The sequence below is a fragment of the Aythya ferina genome (assembly GCF_964211825.1).
Source record: "Aythya ferina genome assembly, chromosome: 2".
Classification (NCBI taxonomy): domain Eukaryota; kingdom Metazoa; phylum Chordata; class Aves; order Anseriformes; family Anatidae; genus Aythya; species Aythya ferina.
The window spans coordinates 35,559,186-35,579,597 of NC_140297.1; the positions used below are offsets into that span (position 1 = coordinate 35,559,186).

General features: G+C 38.7%; 1 protein-coding gene and 1 long non-coding RNA gene across 2 annotated transcripts in view; both read right to left on the bottom strand.

Annotated features, from left to right (window-relative positions):
• The window catches only part of LOC311432753, an 18,545-nt gene extending 11,650 nt beyond the window's left edge, over positions 1 to 6,895 (bottom strand). Inside the window, exon 1 of the long non-coding RNA XR_014690290.1 lies at positions 6,817 to 6,895. This is a non-coding gene — a long non-coding RNA (uncharacterized lncRNA). The remainder of the gene's footprint in view (positions 1 to 6,816) is intronic.
• A 6,557-nt stretch (positions 6,896 to 13,452) lies between these two features.
• The window catches only part of SKAP2 (src kinase associated phosphoprotein 2), a 114,396-nt gene continuing 107,436 nt past the window's right edge, over positions 13,453 to 20,412 (bottom strand). The window contains exons 12-13 of the mRNA XM_084508777.1: positions 14,682 to 14,783; positions 13,453 to 14,252 (exon numbers count right to left, since the gene is read on the bottom strand). Coding sequence (XP_084364903.1) covers positions 14,691 to 14,783 — 93 coding nt within the window. The 3' untranslated portion in view covers positions 13,453 to 14,252; positions 14,682 to 14,690. The remainder of the gene's footprint in view (positions 14,253 to 14,681; positions 14,784 to 20,412) is intronic.

The following is a 20,412-nucleotide window of genomic DNA, read 5'->3' on the forward strand; positions in this document are numbered from 1 at the left end:
ACACCCTTCCTCTGCCACATCGGATGTTTTCATTGCCGGCAGGATGCAGGCACAAGGAGGCTGCTCTGGTGGCAGCCTCCTTCTCCGGCTGCACCTCTTGGATTATTTGGCAGCGCCTTCCCGTGCCCTATAAATCGCGCCGCAAATCTATTCACCGTGAACCCTGGACACCTGATACACCAAATAGCAAACCTGTCGGGCCCTCCCTGGGCATGCTTTGGAGATGACCAGGCAAAAAAAAAAAATAAATAAATTATTAAAAAAAAAGCATTCTGCCATTTAATGTCTGTGCATTTCTCTGCTGCTTTTGCAGAGCACACTGCAGCGTGCTCCAACAAAGGCTTTCGCTCGCCTTGGAGGGATGAAAGAGGGACATCTCCCCTCACTTCAGAAAGATGCGACGCACACGTAGCATTATTGTGAAATACAGCCGCGCTTGTACCCTGCAGCAGGGTTTGCTCCAGCAATGCTGTACTTCGGAGACCAATTTGTTTAGCTGATCACTGTCTCTTTGACGTGGCTGCAAATGTTACCTTTCTTTTTCAATCAAAAACACAGCAGGGTGTGCCATCTGTTTGGCACAGCCTTCACTCTCTTCCCCGATGCCTTTTTGTGCAGATCATTTTACGTGGCAATTTGCACGGATCTTTTATACCTTGATTTTGGTAAACATTTCTTCTTTCTTTTGTTAAATAACATGTCACTCTGCTGAGCATCTTCACGGTTTAAAAAAATAATAATAATAAAAATAAAAAGCAGTGTGAACACAGGCAGTAAAATAGAACAAAAAGTATTTTAAAATAATCTTTTCCGAGCAAATGGCTGCCTGTCATTACATTGATTATTTAAAATAGACATGTTTACCAAGACTGGCTAATGCATTTTACACCACTGTGTTCCACATCATTTTCCTCCTTATATTTTACCTGGCAGGCACAGCTAATCAGAAGATTAATTTAACCATTTGAAAGACCTTTTTAAAGCAGGTTAACAAAAAAATAGCCACCGTATTAAATTGTCATTATATAACAAAAGCTAGCAGCAAAGCGGTTAACTATTTTTTCCCCAGCTCAGATGCTGCTCGGAGCAATGAAACCCCCCAAAGTAGGAACAGATGATCAGCACCACAAGCCGAAGCCACGGGGATGCTCGTGGAGTCCTGAACGCTTCACGGCATACAAATGAATTATCCTCATTCTTCTCCTGCCGGAGCATATAGGCCAGACCTCATTAGGATTCAATATCACTCGGCTTTTCTAATGTTAATGTTCCACTTACATAAGAAATGCAAGAAGGGGGGGACGTATGGGGAGGAGGGGGGTACACCGCAATAATGGCCAGCACCATACCATAATTCTGAAAGCAGAACTTAATATTTTTGAGGAAATTACTCCATTTTCCTAGTTGCTCTCTCGGTCCTAATGCAGCATTATGTTCTTTCCTCCCTCTAATAAGCGGGTTTTGATCGTGAACTTACCCCACTGCAATAACAGGTTTTATAGCCTTTTTATTTTGGGGGGGAAAAAAAAATGCAATGACTAAATGAGCAACCATCAGATTGCGAAAGCTCCGAGTTCATTTTACTGTGAAAGGAAACGTAGCACTTTACGTTAATAAACAACTGTAGGAGTTTTCACCATCCAGGAATAACTCAGACATTAGGCTGCATTCTTTTGTCTAGAGAGCAGCGAGCAGGGTAATGAAAACAAAACCCAGCAAGACATAAAAATACAATTTATACCTTTTTATCAAGCAAAGAAAAAGTTGGTTAACGTTTGAAAAGGGAGCAGTAATGTATATTTATTGACAATTTTATTGTAATAATTAGATGTTTACACAGTCTGGACATTGTGGCTAAATCACTTCCAGCATGTTTATTTGTAAAGGGCTGTTTTCAGGGCAGTGCAGTAGGCTCATTAAGAAGACAGACTGCATTAAGATTCAAAGAAATTACTACTTCCCAGGCTTTGCTTCACTGGTTTGGATTTAAAGTTAAAAAAAAAAAAAAAAAAAAAAAAAAAAGTGAGAGAAGAAAGAAGAAAGGAAGAAAGGTATTGAATTAAAAGCCCAACAGCAATATCATCCAAATACCCAATAGCCTAGAAATGAACTAAAACGGAGAATATTTTTACCTATAAGGGAAACTTCATCTTTTCTGTTCCAAAATAATCTGGTATTGTACATTTGAAACAATACACAACATTGTGCATGCCATTTCTAAGTGCCTCTTTGTTGCTGTTAATATATATTGCTTCACCACTAATATTTATTTTTGGCACTCCAGCTAAATGATTATGTGATATTTAAATTGAAGATTTCTCTCTCTCTCTCTTTTTTTTTTTTTTTTTTTTTTTTTTTTTTTTTTTTCAGACAGCACCTCTAGTTCACCTTTAGCACATCTTTAAGTCAGCATTTGGTTTATTCATTTATTTCATGCGTAGGTGTCATTTTTTTCCTTCAGCCAAAGGAGGATAACTTTTCACTATGAGTAATCAGAAATGTTCATTATTAACCAGGCAACTATTGCACTTTTGATTTTTTAAGCAAATAAGTTTTATCTTTTTATACTAAGTCTGGAAAACTCTAAATTCTGTATAGAATTCTAGTTTGGGGCTTTTTCACGAATCAATCTAAAATAATTTTTCTGTTCTGGTGTGAATTTCACATATGAAACAGAGGCTGAACACCAGTTACAGATTTTTCTGCTTTTAGAAGGGTAAGGAAGGCAGCTGGAGCAGAAGGAGCTCTCAGTAACACAGACTGGAGGAGAAAATCCTTTCTATATCAAGTTCTGCATAGAAGAGCACAACATTGCATTTAGTGAAACATCCATTTTAAAATTTAAAAACTCTTTAAAAATTAAGGCAGTAAATAGGCTATTACGTTGCCCTGTCCAAGTATGTTTCCATTACAATTAAGTAATCAATATGCAGTATTTATTGCTGAAAAATTATGCACAAAGATGAGCACATAAAAGGAGCCATGTGCTTAAACTTTCCTGATTTTCCTTTAGCTGCTGTTAAGCTAGAAAGAACACTATTTTTCCCCAGAAGCAGACTTGTTAAATACCATCCAGTACGTGCTGTATAAATGCTGTCTACTCCCCGCCCTCACAAATAAAAACAAAGACGATAAAAGAAAAGGATAAAGAGATGTCAGTTTGCAAGGAAAATACTGGGTTATATTTCCTGAAAGCTGCATGAGCCAACTTACAAACTTGAAATATTGCAGATTTAGTTTTACAAGTCAATCACAGCTATATATTTGGACTCGTAATTACTGTCAGTTTTGACAGGGAAGGCAATAATTTTTTTTCCTGACATGTGAGTTTCAATAAAATCAGGTAGCCACATCACAGAACACTTTCTTACACAGGGAATTAAAAGGACTTTTCACAGAGATAAAGAACACTGCCAGAATTAAATATGTCATACATTCAATTAAAGAGGATAAAAAAAAAAAAAAAAAAAAAAAAAAAAAAGATTATCCTTACAGGTGGACCTGATCCAAAGCCCTTTATAAGGATGAGAATGCTTCTATTTACTCAAGTGGACCCTGGAAAAATCTTTCTGTTCTCAGAAGAGAAGAAAGAAACAACAGACAAAACTGAAGACTATTTTTATCTCTTTCTCTATTTCATGAGATGCTTAGACACCAAAGTGATAAATAAAATTTAAATACCTAAAGAGAATGAATGGCTACAATTCAAAATTGTAGCTATTTTGCTTAAAAATGCATGAGTGAAATGCTCTCCACGGCAATTAGAATCAACGTCATCTTTCACATACTCAAACTCTTTTTAATACCGCATACAGTCAAACTCTTCCAAGGCACAGCAAGGTATGTGATACTTAAAGAATCCCTTAACTTGTCAAAAGATATTAATTGTGGGCCAAACTGATTGCAGAGGTAATGAATTAACAAGCTTTTGGGGAGGGAACTGGTGAACTCAGTTTCTGCTTGGAGCCTGTGGAGTTGGAGGGGAAGTAGGAACATGTCAAGTGAAGAACAGCAGCATTTTTAGTATATCAGTCAAAGAAAAGCTGAGACTAGACTTGTATTTATTCTGCCATTTCCAAGTGGTGTCAGCTCACTGCTGACTTACAGAATTGAAGAAAACTGGCCTGGAACAGCCTGTGAGAGGTCACTTAGCACATGCCCCAACCCCAAGGCAGGAGGCCCTATGGTTAAGTCATTCCTGGCAGGTGAGTTCATTCCCCACAGGTTCTCAAAATCCTCTGGAAATGGAAATTGCAGAAGCTCCCCAGGCAACCAGCTCCAACGCTTCGCTGCCCCTACCCTTGCAAAGCTTCACCTTGTGCCTGGTCTGCACCTACCTGGGAGCAATGTAAGCCTGTTATTTCTCGGTGTCATCTGATGATTAACACAGTCCCATTTAGCAAACTACGGGTGTAAGGCTTACCGTGAACAAAAGGTCACAGGCATTCCTAACACGAGATGAAGCAAACGATAAAAAGGACCGGTTTGGGGTTTCTCCTACATCTATGCCCCACATCAGCCACCGTTCGCTCTGAAGGGTGGTGGAGGGGGTGAGGGATTAGGCCCCGGGCAGAACAAAGCCGACGATGTGCAGGCTGGTGGCTGTATGAGAGCCATATTTCCTGCTACTTTCAGAATGTGCAACTCCATTAAGTCCTCAGCATTGGACTTAATTATGAGAGCAATAAATTTGGCCTAGAGAAAATAGAATATACTGGGAGACTTGGGGACTGTCAGTGGCCCATATACAGATGTTATAATTCTGTGTCAATATACCCATATAACAAGATAAATCCTCATTATTACACACTTATTCATCGGCTGAAAGGAGAGAGGCACAGCCAAAGCATTCATCTGCTATTGACAGCTGTCTATAATAAAGGTTACTGAAGACACTGAAAATAGCTGCCCTTATACAATTTAGATTTGGTAGCGAAAGGGTGGGGACAATGAAGCAGACAGGGTCAAACACAACTTTCACCACAGTCATTTGCTCTGCACTCACTGTACGCCCTGTGTTTACACACAGATGGATTTTGAACATCAGGAAAAACTACACAGATAAACTGGTAAACTGGCATCCGATATCCAGGTGACTACCTCATGGTTATGTCTGTTCTTTAAACCACAGAAACTACTTTCCACAACACAAACAAGTGGCTTTATTTTTTTTTATTATTATTATTATTTTTTTTAACATTAGTAAGCAATTTTAGTTAGGACTTTCAGTGAAGCTAAGGAACTATGGGACTGAGTGCTTGCTATTGTCAATAAGGAGTTAATACTGTGCCCTCAAATTAAGATTTATCTATGTAGCTTTCATTGAGGTTAAGGGGGAGTCACATGGCTAAATTCCCTTGTTTCAGACTGTACATGCAGAACTGACTCTGTTTTCAAAAAGCATACAGTGTAAAAGACAGAAGACAATTGTGTCACTGTCAACTGCCCACATTTCACATTTTTTGTAACACCAGCAGAAAAGGCAACCCTCAGGTTGAGCAGAACATTCAAGAGCCAACATACACAGGAAGGGCAGACGTTAATAAGTATTATGATGAATGTAGTCTGAATAGCTATTGTAATTTCAGTTAATACGTTTAGCAAACAGCATGTCTACTGCTATTTTTGGATGAAATTATTGAAATAATTGTCTGAAATATAATTAATTAATAGTCAAACGCTGTTCACCAAATTAAATAAATATGCTCCCAGGAGCTGGTCAGTACTCTGTGCAATGATCCCTATAAGTCACCCTGGCCAGATTCAGACTGAATTGCTGTAACATATTCCCCAGGTTTGAAATGTTAAGACACCTAAGCAAGGTATTTTTTACAACTGCCTTTTAATGGGGAATATCACCCAGAACATGCAAAATAAAATGCCACTGAAATGCATTCTTTTTACCATTGAATGAAATGGACTATTTTGTGGACTGCATGTGCTTCATGGAGCTTTCAGCTTGTCCAATCGACAGGACACGTAAATGGGAAAGTATCACATCACAGCCTCATATGCTGTTCTGTCGGATCCGGCTATCATTCAAGATCCTGATCCCCACCTGATGGACAAACATCTGCACAAATTGCTGGCTCACTGACCTCATTAGAGACATTCAGTAGCAGTGCTGCAGATGAAGGGCCCAAGACGATATTGAACATAGATCAGTAAGGATCATTTTTCAGCAAAGTGTCAACCATATAGGTCTTCATTCTCTGCTGATTGCTCACGTCTCACACAGGCCACCATTGGTGCAGATTCAGGTTCATTTTCTCAAGGAGTATTTTCTTATTGTGCTCTTGAAACAAGAATTTATCCCAACTCCGTAAAAATCTGATGTTTCAAGAAGGCACCCCATGGTACACATTCTCCTCTTCATAATTTCGTATAAGTTAATGGATACAGGATTGGAGTTGAAGACAGAGTATTTACAATGCAAGTCACGAATATAGCTTAGGAGAAGAGATTGTTAGACCATCTTTGTAGCCCTCCTTTTGACAGTCTCTAATAGTTTTATATCCTTCTGTTATCATGGTGCCCAAGACTGCACACAATACTTGAGGTGAGGCCGCACCAGCACAGAGCTGAGCAGGACAATCCCTTCTCTCGCCCGGCTGGCAGTGCTGGGCCTGGGGATACAGTCAGCCCTCCTGGCTGCCAGGGCACACTGCTGGCTCACATTCAACTTGCCATTGACCAGAACCCCCAGATCCCTTTCCACAGGGCTGTTTTCCAGCCTCTCATTCCCCAGTCCGTACGTAGGTGGGTCCCTTCCAACTCAGGATATCCTATGATTATCTGTTTTAAAGTTTCACTCACCTTCTGAAAACGTACAAAGACCATGAGAGCAGATGCTTGTTTCCTGAATGCTGCCTTCAAAGCAGTGCCAGACACATTAGAGGGAAGGCAATTCTGCTCATATCTAAGTCATGAGTCAATAATGAACTACAGGTGACCTTGGGTAGCTATCAGAAGGCAGTAAGAAGCTGAATGGCTGCAGAGCCCCTTCTCAGTCTAGAGGTGAGTAGGTACCCACATTATAGGCTTTCAAAAACAACTCTCATGTATGATAATTTGGATTACCTTTTTGTTGTTCTTCTTGTTGTTACATAATGGAAATTTAGACACATAGATTACTTCCCCCTTTCATTTTAGCCTGGCACATTGAAACTAAGTCTAACATTAGCTTAAAATATGAGGGAAAAAGGAGATGCTGAAAAAGAAAAGGAAAAAGAGAAAGAGAAAGAAAGAGAAAGAGAGAGAGAGAAAAAAAAGAAAAAGAGAGAAAGAGAAAGAGAGAGAGAGAGAAAAAAAAGAAAAAGAGAGAAAGAGAAAGAGAGAGAGAGAGAAAAAAAGAAAAAGAGAGAAAGAGAAAGAGAGAGAGAAAAAAAGAAAAAGAGAGAAAGAGAAAGAGAGAGAGAGAGAAAAAAAGAAAAAGAGAGAAAGAGAAAGAGAGAGAGAGAGAAAAAAAGAAAAAGAGAGAAAGAGAAAGAGAGAGAGAGAGAAAAAAAGAAAAAGAGAGAAAGAGAAAGAGAGAGAGAGAGAAAAAAAGAAAAAGAGAGAAAGAGAAAGAGAGAGAGAGAAAAAAAAGGAAAAGAGAGAAAGAGAAAGAGAGAGAGAGAAAAAAAGAAAAAGAGAGAAAGAGAAAGAGAGAGAGAGAGAGAAAAAGAAAAAGAGAGAAAGAGAAAGAGAGAGAGAAAAAGAAAAAGAGAGAAAGAGAGAGAGAGAGAGAAAAAGAAAAAGAGAGAAAGAGAGAGAGAGAGAGAGAGAAAGAAAAAGAGAGAAAGAGAAAGAGAGAGAGAGAGAGAAAAAGAAAAAGAGAGAAAGAGAAAGAGAGAGAGAGAGAAAAAAAAGAAAAAGAGAGAAAGAGAGAGAGAGAGAGAAAAAAAAAGAAAAAGAGAGAAAGAGAGAGAGAGAGAGAAAAAAAGAAAAAGAGAGAAAGAGAGAGAGAGAGAGAAAAAAAAAGAAAAAGAGAGAAAGAGAGAGAGAGAGAGAAAAAGAAAAAGAGAGAAAGAGAGAGAGAGAAAAAGAAAAAGAGAGAAAGAGAGAGAGAGAGAGAGAGAAAGAAAAAGAGAGAAAGAGAAAGAGAGAGAGAGAGAGAAAAAGAAAAAGAGAGAAAGAGAAAGAGAGAGAGAGAAAAAGAAAAAGAGAGAGAGAGAGAAAAAAAAAAAGAAAAAGAGAGAAAGAGAAAGAGAGAGAGAAAAAGAAAAAGAGAGAAAGAGAAAGAGAGAGAGAAAAAAAGAAAAAGAGAGAAAGAGAAAGAGAGAGAGAGAGAAAAAAAAGAAAAAGAGAGAAAGAGAGAGAGAGAGAGAAAAAAAAAGAAAAAGAGAGAAAGAGAGAGAGAGAGAGAAAAAAAAAGAAAAAGAGAGAAAGAGAGAGAGAGAGAGAGAAAAAGAAAAAGAGAGAAAGAGAGAGAGAGAGAGAAAAAAAGAAAAAGAGAGAGAGAGAGAGAGAGAGAAAAAGAAAAAGAGAGAAAGAGAGAGAGAGAGAGAAAAAAAGAAAAAGAGAGAAAGAGAAAGAGAGAGAGAGAGAGAAAAAGAAAAAGAGAGAAAGAGAAAGAGAGAGAGAGAAAGAAAAAGAGAGAGAGAGAGAAAAAAAAAGAAAAAGAGAGAAAGAGAAAGAGAGAGAGAGAAAAAGAGAGAAAGAGAAAGAGAGAGAGAGAAAAAAAAAGAAAAAGAGAGAAAGAGAAAGAGAGAGAGAGAAAAAAAGAAAAAGAGAGAAAGAGAAAGAGAGAGAGAGAAAAAAAAGAAAAAGAGAGAAAGAGAAAGAGAGAGAGAGAGAAAAAAAGAAAAAGAGAGAAAGAGAAAGAGAGAGAGAAAAAAAAAGAAACAGAGAGAGAAAAAGAAAAAGAAAAAGAAGAAAAGAGAAAAAGAAAGAGAAAGAAAAAAAGCCCAGAGTGTTTTATTGGTAGAGGCAAACAAAAAATAGTGTCATAAAGACATAGAGTGTTTGTTACTAGGCACCTGACATATGCATTTATAAAACTATCACAGTGGATATAGAACTATCAAGTTCCTAAACAAGAACCTTTAAATAAATAGATTTTTTTAAAGCTTAAAAAAACACCCTCCTTCCCATACATAAATGTGCACTTAGGCCTGGCTGCTTTTAATTTAACTATAAGGAAAGAATGTCAGTCCTCACAGAACAGAGCGGCAGAGAAGGAAGGAGGTCCCTCCGCTTCCCTGATGCCACACAACTGCTCAGAGATTTCATCTTTTCCCTTTCCAAACTGAAATAAGTCTCAGAGGCTGAAGACTGCCACCGAATAAACTGCATTGCCCACGCCTGTCAGACTGTCTGTGCGCTGCTCTTCGCATGCTGACCCTATTAGATTTGACTATTAAAAAGCAGCATTGGGCCATGTCAGCTCTTGGGTGGGAGACTGCAAAGGCACACTTCTGCGCTGCTGGCGTTTGAAAGATTGATAATGATCCTGGGTAATACTTTTCCCTTTAACCCAAGTGGTTCTGTATGGGGGTCAGCTGTGTGGTGCTACACACCCCGTCTCATAGCACAAGGTATAAAAACTGAAATCCCAATTGCTTGTGGCCATTGAAAATCCCATGGCAATATTTATAAGTATACAAGCAATTACAGCAGATGAAGTAGCCAGACTGGTTATTCTCTTCTGCCAACATAAATCCTCCCGCAGTAACTGAATGTGGGATTTTTTTTTTCATCTCACAGCATAAACTTTAAAGTATTGCTGTAAAATGCTCATTAGGCATCAAAAATCTTTATAGAGTAACACTTGCTTCATAGCGGAGGATGAGAGGAAGTTTGTTCTACAGGTTGTGAGACACTGAGACTACTCCAGGATAAAAGCTCAAACCCACCAGTTTGCTATAGAAAAAAAAATATTGGACATAGTTTAAATTGCATTTAAAAAACATCTGTCTCCACCAGCAGCTCTTCTCAGACTGACTACAATGTTGTGCTTTATTCTCTCACATGTTGCTACACGATGACACTGGATTTTTAGTGGTTTTCCTGTTAATTAAGATTTGCTCCTTCCCAAAGGGTGAAAAGAAGCTGGCATTTCCAATTTTAAAATTGACTTGTGTTGGTATACCTTTCAGGTGCAGTGGTTATTCTTCTACTTTGCTTTGGATCCAGCTCCCTGTGGATTTATCTTCATGGGGTGTTGACTACGAATTCCACACAGCACAAACAGAATTGCCTAGATCCTATTACAAAATCATTCCTAAACAAATCCATAAAAGGCTACAATACAATGATTTACAGCTTATCATTGCATGTTGTGGTTTACAATGTAGAGGGGGGGGAAAGAAATATATACTCCTCGGCACAACTCAGTTGGCTTAGAAAAGGAGCACCTCTTTGACCTGCCCATCCAGTAACCATCTTGGCCTCCCTTCTTCCCGTAGCAAGGAGAGACTGGCCAAGTCACAGTTTCGTTCCAGGAGCATGAAATACTGCACTTATAACTCAGCTTAAATCTTTTAATTTAAATCTGTGGTTTGAAGTTGGTTGCTGTTGACCCCTCACAAAATAACATGGGTTGTAGGGTGGGAAATGCACTCTGAAACAGAGATGTAGATTTGGCAGAGCGCTCTTCACTGAGCTCAATGACAGTGTTTTTCCAAATAAAGATGGAATGAAACAGACATCTGTCTGAGAGATGTCAGCCCCAGAGAAACCCTGGTAAGTGAAGGTTTTACAGTTTATCAGTACATTGTGCTATGTAAAGTGGAAAGTTGTTTACAAGGTTTCCATGCATACACTTATTCCCCCAGTTTCCATATTAATAAATTTTTCATCAACTTGAGGGAAGGAGATGAGAGAAACATCAAATGGCTCATGCAGCTGAAGTGTACGCCTTTGTCATCCACCTGGGTACTTTCATCCCATGTTTTAATATTTTACAGCTTTCCTACAGATCCCAGTGAGCTTTATCAAACCAGGATTCTCATTTGCACCCACAACTTCATTTTTCTTTACCTGTAATAGAAAAAAATGAATTTCCGTCTTTTTGCTACAGAAAATTCAGTGCATTTCTTTTATTTAGTTCAGGTTATGGAAATAATTGCGTCCTTTTTAGAAAGAGGACAAAGTATTTGGCAAAAGACATTTTGAAAACTGTAGGGCCTGGTTTTGAGCTACTGTTCAGGGAGCCTGATCCTAGAGAAACTGAATTCAACAGTTTTTCAGTTCCAGCAGTTTTTGGATCAGGTTCTAAAGGGTTATTCTTTATCCTCCTCCTAATGCTGCATCACTCGCAAACTGCAAAGCAAAAAAGAACAAAGTTCATGCATCTGGCTTTAAATATAGAATGGGATCTTAATTAGTATTCGCATTCAGCTTAATTCCAGTCAACACAAGTTTTCATCATGAAGAGGGGAGAATACAAGTAAGCTGATGCACATCAACTGATCTCGCTGATGGAAGAGCTAGTGCATACACTACTACTGGAACATGTAATTAGAGGCAGTACGTACAAAGAGGTAAATCCTAACTAGGTGCTGGTCAAATATGTGAACCAGTTATCTGTATGTAGAAGTACATGAAAAAGTACCGGAGTGGCGTGGTTATATCTGGGCGCCTCTGCTATAAAAAGCATTTGTATTACCCTTACTTCTCTGAATAAATTCAAATGACAGCCCCATTTCATTTCTTCATTCAGTCTGGAGGCCAGATGGCATTAGAATCATTTACTTCACCTTGTTGTGCTTAATTACTACAATCAACACACTATTTTCCAAATTAATCATAACAAAGTAATTTCATTAGTAACACAGCAGGCTGTTGAATTATTAGCATCATAACAGTTTGCAAACAATTAAACTTTATTTGAACCTTAAAAATTTGCAGAGTAGAACATTATTGTAAGATCTAATGGCAGTATAGTACAAATTCAGAACAGAGCAAATAATCAAGTAAAACGCTGTACAAAATATGACTCACAACCACCTTTTTAAAAAATTAGCTGCCTGGCTGTTCACAGAAAGGCGAGCGCAACCTAAGCAAACAATGAAAATCAAGCGATTAGCATTTTCTAACACCGAGATTTGTTTAAGTAGCACCAACGGAGGTTTTCTTAGCCAAAAAAGGTTACGGCGTCTGCACGGATTTAAAGCAAACAACCCGCCCGCGCTCCACCGCTGCTTTATTCGAGACACTCGCGGTGACTTTCCGAGCAGCTTTCTGTTAGGTCTCGGGTTTTAAGGCAGCTCGTTTACCTCCCCCCCCATGCCCGAGAAGGGGGGCAGAGCCCCCGAGCCGCTCCGCAGACAAAAGGCACTTTATTCCTCCCGCTGCCGCCAGCCGGGAGGAGGGAGCTCGGCGGGCCGGGTGCCCATCCGTTGGCGAAGGACTCCCTCTCCTGGAAAAAAGGCAAAAAGCGGCGGCGGGGACGAGGGGAGGGGGAAGGGGGCCGGGGCCGAGCCGGGCTCCTCCCGGTGCCGGCGAAAATCTGCTGCCACCTGCCGCCGCGGGCGCGCAGCGCAGGGATGCGCGGGGATGCGCGGCGCAGGGATGCGCGCAGCAGCCGCCCCCCTCTTCCAGCCCCATTTTGCCTTTTCCAAGCACACCTGCCCACGGACCGTGTTCGCCTCGGCCGATGAAGGAGGTTTCACCCCCAAAAGCTAGGCGGTGCGGGAATTTGGGGCGCCGGGAAAAGGAAAGGCAGCTCGGGGCGCGGAGGTGTGAGGCGTTAACGAGGGAGAAGGGGGTTTATGGCCGTGGCATTAAGGCCTCACCTTCTGTGCACAAGCCCCAAGTAGACTTGATGAAGTAGTACGAGAGCTGAAGACTCTAATCTTTCATTTGAATGCGTCACTGATAACGTCCAGAATAAATCGCAATGAGTATCTCTTTTCTAAAAATATATAACAAAACTCTGTACCTTCTTTGATTCCTGTTAGGATCCAGTGTACTAGGAAGTACCAGAAATGACCTAAAACAAGCACAGCACCTGAGCTTATTAGAAGGACCTAGCCCTGAGTTTAGGCTAACGTTACCCTTTAACCCACAGTGTTCCAAGGGCCCGCCTGAAGCATAAACAGCACAAGCAGCTACAGGGGGACCTGCACAGGCTCAGCAAGACTCAGACTGGCCTGACCTCCCTCCTTGGCAGATTAAGGGGCTCACAAATCAAGTCTGGGGGAGGATTCAAAAAAAGCTGATCTTCCATGTTACTAGTCGAACACATCTCCAAAAGGAGAGGTTTAGTTAACTCTACCTTGTCCAAATCCTTGTTCACAAGTGAAAATATTTATCTTTTTTTTTTTTTTTTTAAATGTTTCAACAGATGCTTTTGGCCACAAAGTCCTGACACTAAGAACGCAGGCACAGCCCTTTTTAACTCAGAGCTGAAGATTCTGTTGAACAACTTGCATCAGAAATTCCACACAGCAGGGTATGCAGATTTTACTCTGTGGAAAGTACGAGCAAGGTACAGATAAAAAAAATAGCTTTTCACCACCCACAAAATCACTCATCTACTTTTTATCTCATGTTGGCTTACCAAAAACTGTTGTCTTTAATACATTATCTTTGCCAAATTTTCACAAAATTCATACCTCCAAGTCACAATGCTATCAGCACAGTATTACCCCACGTAGACAGATTTACATCAGCAAAAGAGCCAAGCCTTCATTTCGTAGTACCATAACAGTCATTAACATTAACAAAGCTAAATATAGAAGAAAAATAAATCATTGGCTGAAACTAAAACAAAACAAAACTTAACAACCAAACAAAAAACACACTTGGAAGCAGAATACTTTGAAGACTAAAAATAGTACACAGAAATTTCCTTTGATTTTCACAAAAACTGCAAAAAAATGTACAGTGAACTACTACATGAAACAGTTAATTCATGTATGAACTGTGCAATAGTTTTCTACTTTTGAAGTCCAGCTTAATTTTTTTTAAATCTGAGTAACAGGTAAACACAGCCAAACTCCCTGAAAGAACACAAATGTATAGCAATACAGAGTGCTGCTATTATGCTTAAGAAAAGAGCAACAGGCACTACTTGACTGCTTGTGCTCCATATGTTAATTACCATGTATTTCATTTCCTAGCATTACAATTCTATAAAAAGTGACTAAGAAGAACATTTCCGTGGAATTATGATCAATTACAATTTTTAATGTTTAATATATACAAGGCAATGATCTGACTACGTTCGCTGAAACCACAAAATGTGTACGGCACAATCTTCTTCCAGAGGTCGGGTCTGTAAACTGCAGCTGTACACCACTCTTGATTTCAAGTGCAGATTTCGCCTGATTAGGGAAAGGGAAGTTGAAAGCATGTCATTAACAAAAAAACTAAAACACACGTATAAAACTCAGTCCAAATACTTATCCCCTTCCACAGATTTCTGCACAGGTACGTACATATTACTGAAGTAGCAAAACTAACTAGAAAGCACACCAACTTTGTTTTACCCAATATGCATATACATACACATACATACATATAAATAAATATCTGGAAGAGAACTGTAGTTATAAAATACATCATCTTTTGTACACTGTGGTTTAATATTTCATACAGAATCCCAGAAGTGCTTTAATTGAACCTTCAATATATTTTGCCATAATCTTTATGTTAACAGGACTCTACAAAGGTTCCAGGAAAGAAATACTTATGAAACAGAGAACAAGGGAACATATAAGCCATTACAGAAGATTGGATTAAAATGTACTTACCCAGGCCTCTCAAATATCATACATCTCCATTATGTAGGCTTTAGGCACCAAGCCAATGGTTCCCTTCATTTCTCCAACCCACCAGCCAAATCTATTGTACTCCTAATTGAAAACAATATGCAATATTAACCTTTAGTCTGATATAAATGCAATAGAGTTTTGTATGCAACTCCTTATGGATGCTCTCTCTTATATACAGTTGTTATCATTTCAACTGAAAATTAAAACATTATATCTTTTTGTTAGAAGCATTCACATACAGAGTTAGGCAAGGATAGAAGTTAAATTTTAAAAAGGCCTGGCACGCTCAAGAAAATTTCTTAATTATGGCCACAATTCTCTATAACACATACTAAAAATAGCTGACCTCTCCATCCTGTATTTGTCACATATATAAAAATCTCGTCTTTGTAACTGATATCTAATATCACGATGTTGACATACAGGAATCAGCTGGGATTCTTTCAGCATCGTAAGGCTAAACTCTAAGAAACTTACAGACAACTTATTTTAAATAATAATTTGCTCAATTGTGAAGGGAATACTATAGATCTAATACACAATCTCTTTCTATGGACGAAGTCTACTATTGCTTTAGGCCCACAGAAAATTCTACGGCAGATCTCATATGTCTGACAGATGACTAATGTACTTTTGTTTGAAATTTGTTTAGGCTTAGTGAGATAAATATGAAACAAAATGAATTATAATAGTTTAAAGAAATAATATCTTCCAAAAGCAATACCAAGTAAGAGTATTGTGGGATCGAAATTTAATTTTTTTCCTATGAGGTAAATATTTTAAGATCAATCCTAACAGCAGTTCAATAAATTGTAACAGCTGAAATTGCACACACACATATATTGAGTTACAAATGAAGCATTATTAAAACAGAGACCCCATTCAAAAATGGAATGATTAGTAAGATAGAAATTACTTTGGAACAAACATGGAAAATACAAAATACACAGATATCTCTGATAAGCAACATCTGCTTCCTGCTACGCTGCTCTTCTGATGAGAAAAGCAAAAGGCTGTAGGATTTCTGAATTAATGGTCCTACTGAGATGACACTATAAGCTATTATTTTGACTGTAGATAAGTTTTTCGGTTATAAATAGTCAAGTGGAGCTTAAGGGTTAATGGAGTTTCATTACAGCTCGAGCTATAATGATTTGCTGCTGGCATATCTGGCCTGGTGGAGAGTTCTCTAGGGTCCTATGAGGTGCTTAGTGTACTCAGCTCTCCCTGTGCGTAACTGCGATGAAGCCTTGTTGATGGCTCACTTTCATGTTGGCCCAGGCTTTTTTCTTTTTTTTTTTTTTTTTCTCTCCTAAGAACATGCAGGCAAGCAGACACACACACACTTTTTTATTTTCTTTTCATGAAGGGCTAAGCACCGGTCTTAAATTAAATGTTTTCTTCCTTCACAGTGCAAACAGAAGTTGGTGATTTAAAAGGTTCCATCCTACTATCCATAAAATACTGCAGGAAGTGTGGCTTAAAGGAAGCCCATGTAAATAAATAAATAAATAAATAGACTAAAATAAAAATAAAGGTAGCAAAACCTTCTCTTATGATGCAAACTCATAAACTAGAAAGCTGCAAAAACAATTCCACCTTCCACTGCCATATGGACTTGTGGTGATACATCTGGTCTGAAAGTTGAGAGGTACCTGAGCCTGACTCACCAGCGAGAAAACTCTAAACAGAAGTTAAGATCTCATAACATTTCCCTTGGGGCACACGTTACACCCCAAATCCTTAAAGGTTGAATAATACCCTGACACTGAAGTTTATAATGTTCCAGTCCAGCCTGTTTAAAATTTGTATTTTATCTCACAGTACACTGGTTAAATATACAAACTGTATTTCTAGACTAAAGTGGGAAATTGCTGAAAGGAGCAGTGCTCACGTATACTACTGGAATCTTGGCAATAAATCTCTCCTAGAGAAAGAAACAAAAGATTTTAAGCTGCTACATGGAAGTCATGAAGAGCCTGACAAAAGTGATTAAGCAAGTTTTGCTAGACATCAGCCAAAAAAACAAACAATACATGAAATGAGGGAAGTGGCTTAGTTAAGTGGTCGTTAAATTGCATATGACAAATGGCATAGAAAGAGCCTGTGGACTATATTATCCATTGAAAATGTTCCACTTAGCAACACTACACGAACTTAGAAATAATTGTTTTTAAAGAAACAATTCAGATACCTCAAATTAAAATTAAGAGCGTGTCACTGTTTTGAAAACTTTGGTTTTTGCTACTTACTAATACACCACTTACTGCTCTGGCACGAAGCTAAGTGAGAAGATGAAATGAATGTTGATGTAACAGACTAGTAAACTAATTTAAGGATTCACTGCAACCATTATACTATACAGACAATATTCCAACCCAGAAGCTTTTACTCTATCATTACTATTCTTTGAATGGGCCTCAAGAGCAACATGAATCCCAATTAAACCATCTGCAGTCTATAGAAGTCTGAACAAAAAGATAATACAGATACCTGGTTACAAAGAATATAAAACCTTAATCTCAGGTTTTGAAATAATTGCATAGCAGCCCCTTTTAAACTAATTAAAGCACAGACATTTTTCTCTGAACTCCTAGCCACTCCTTTCTGTCTTCAGTACCATGAAAGAGTGAGTCCTAGTCGGACAGAGAAGCAGTCCCCCACTCCTTTTCTTGAAGTCCCATATACAATCCAAACTGATACATTGTTTCTATCAATGGTATCGATGATAAAAACTCCTTCATTACAATATAACTAATACACTGTTGGTGTGAGGTCTGTAAATCTATTATACTGCTTGGGATGTGTAGAATAAAAGTCTAAAGCCCACATTTGTAGGAAATAATGATTAAAATGCAGAAGAATCTGAAGTCAGTTAGGAGTTTTATTTTAATTCTTAGGAGTTGGGAAGCATGGTGTTTTTGCAAGCATCAGCTTAAGATCTCAGGTACCTCTGGGTCTACCATCTGGTATCCCTCACCACATGCAGCTCTTAACATCACTGCTAACATAGGCAAGCGACTATACTTCAGAAGGACTGATAAAATAATGAAGAGTCCTTTAATCTACAGGAAACCATTGTAGTCAATTTATAAGAAATATTGCATCCCTTTGTAGGATGTGTAATTATTTTCTATTAATCATGTGCTATAAAGCTACATTATGTGGTTATTCTGTTATCACTAGAAAGAGGCCTGCAGTCAGCTCCTGACAATGTTAGGTAATTACTAACACAAAGCTTCTTTCTCCTTATGTAGAAAGGCTATCAAGATCCAGAGGTGCTGTGATGCTCGCTATATGAAAATAACTCTCCAAAGAAATTCAATAACTGCAAAATGAATTGCTCCGAGGCAAACAGAGGGATAGGAGAGGGGGCTGGGCCAAATCCAGCCACCCTGCAATGAGGAGAATGCACAAGTGTGCGGCCACAACTCCGGCACGTGACTCCGAGCACATTTGCCATAGCAGGCAATGTTGGGCAGGGGAGGGGGAGGAAGAGGCTAACACAACCCCTGGAATACAAACACCACCGTAGTGGAATATATTATGCCAAGTAATATAGAACAACCACCCTCACAGACAACCGAATGCTTTCTAAGCCCCTTCTACATTTTCACCATCTGTAAGAGAGTGGCGTGTTTGTGTTTTGTCTTGTTCCAGCAGAAATTTATTAACCAAAGTAAAGTAATTTCACGAGGCAACAAGGAACAGGTTATGACTTAACATGCTGGCAATACACCCTCTGTACAGCGACATTAGAAAAAAAATCCCATCAGGGTTTAGAGGCTCTTCAGAGGCTCCCAGCTGAACACCCTGCGAGCAGATGCTTCTTATCCCATTCCACCAATCTCACTGCTCTGATATGTATACACCTAGGACTCCATGAGATACTGGCCTTAAAAGTTTGCATTTGCAGAAAGTACAAGAGGTAGAAATACACTATCTGATTTTCGCGGATATCTTTTAAATCCAAGATTTATTCAAGTTTGTGATTTATTTATTTATTTATTTATTTAACTATAGAGGAGAGGATTTTGATATGCAAGAAGAGAGATTTTTGATATGCAAAAGGATTTCTTTAGCAGTCTCTCTTCTCACCTTTAGAAACAGACCCTCTGAGTAAATGAGGACCCCCAGATGCTTTGCACCATATTAACTTCTACTGACTTCAGCAAAAGTTGAGAACATCTGGTCCTTGTACAATTAGTCTCTATTGTTTAATACATATGGTATGTTGTTGTTGTTTGGTTGTTTTTTTTTTTCTTGTTAAAAAAAGGGGGGGTTGCTGAAAATCATCATTGTGTCTTAATGTGTAGAAGAAAACAATGGACTTGTATTCAAAACACATGCCGCTGAAGCATGTGAACTCAAGATTTTTCTCCTACCCTCTCTCATGGCATTGTAAGTAATATTAACTTACAGACTGAAGATCTGCAAGCCTTAAAACTGAAAAGCAAAATGTATTTATTGCCTTGTTTGGGGTTAAATTAAGTAGCCTCTCCTATTGATCTAAAGAAGTGTGGGAAACAGGGAGAATATTTTCTTCAAAGAATATCCTAGGGGGCAATTTTGGCAAGATAATATTTTAAAACACCTCTAATTCATCCAGAAGATTGAAGCCAGCTAAAAAATTTTAGAACTTCCTTTGGTGTAATTGCTGAATGATACACTATCAACAAGGGAGTATTTTTGGCACAGAACAGCATTTTCTCTAAAAAGCAGAAAATGACAAATGTTTTAGATAACTGAATGAGACTTCTTCACAGGTAGAGTTGTTTTAAGACAGCAATAAAATAGTCATCTTTAAGAATATAAGCCTCAGATTTACTGTATGGTAGTGTTATTAGGTTTTATTTCCTACAATGTCATGAGACAAAATAGACACCAATTTGAAAGCTTTTGATCAGAATAAGCTGACTGACTTGCGAACCAAAACTGGCACTGACAGAAAGGCCATTTTGTTATCACTCCCATGACATGACGCCAACATTTTTTTTAATCACGTAAGTAAATGTTTACATTTTATTGGTATGCAAACCAACAGAGCGAGAATCACTTTGCTTTAGTCTGTCTTAACTAACATCCCACTGAAAGGCCTTCACTCTTCTCTTAGCCATGTATCTAGTCTATTTCTCCGTAAGGATACACCAGAAAAAGGCAGAAGGAAATTTACAGCTCAGTAAGTGCCTCCTAAACTAAGATGAACTTGTATCTTAGTTTTCATCAGAAGTGTCCCACTGAGGCAGATCTCCCAGTACTCCCCACCTCGGCTCACTTTGCAGAGCAGTCTCAGAGCACACAAACTGAATTTCTTGCAGATTAAACTAAACCAGAAGATGCACTTTAATGTGCTCCAACCACTAAGCTAGACTCATTCCACAAAACCAGAGCAGACCTATTCTGACAAAAAAGCCTTTTGGGATGTGTGGACGCAGGGGCCTCAGCATGAAGTGTTTCACCCTGCAAATCTGCTCCTGTTGGTACACCCTGTTTGCTAACGTAGATGTAGGCAGTATGATCATGAAAAGCAAAATGATCATTAAATACACCTCTGCATATGAACAGTCAGACAATGGCGTGACAAAAAACACGTAGGATTTTAGTATGCCTTTGACATCTTTGGGGGGGGGGAAATACTGAATAAATATACTTTATGATGATTATGCACATAGTGTACAAAATGTTCACACTCACTATGAAACAGCTGCAC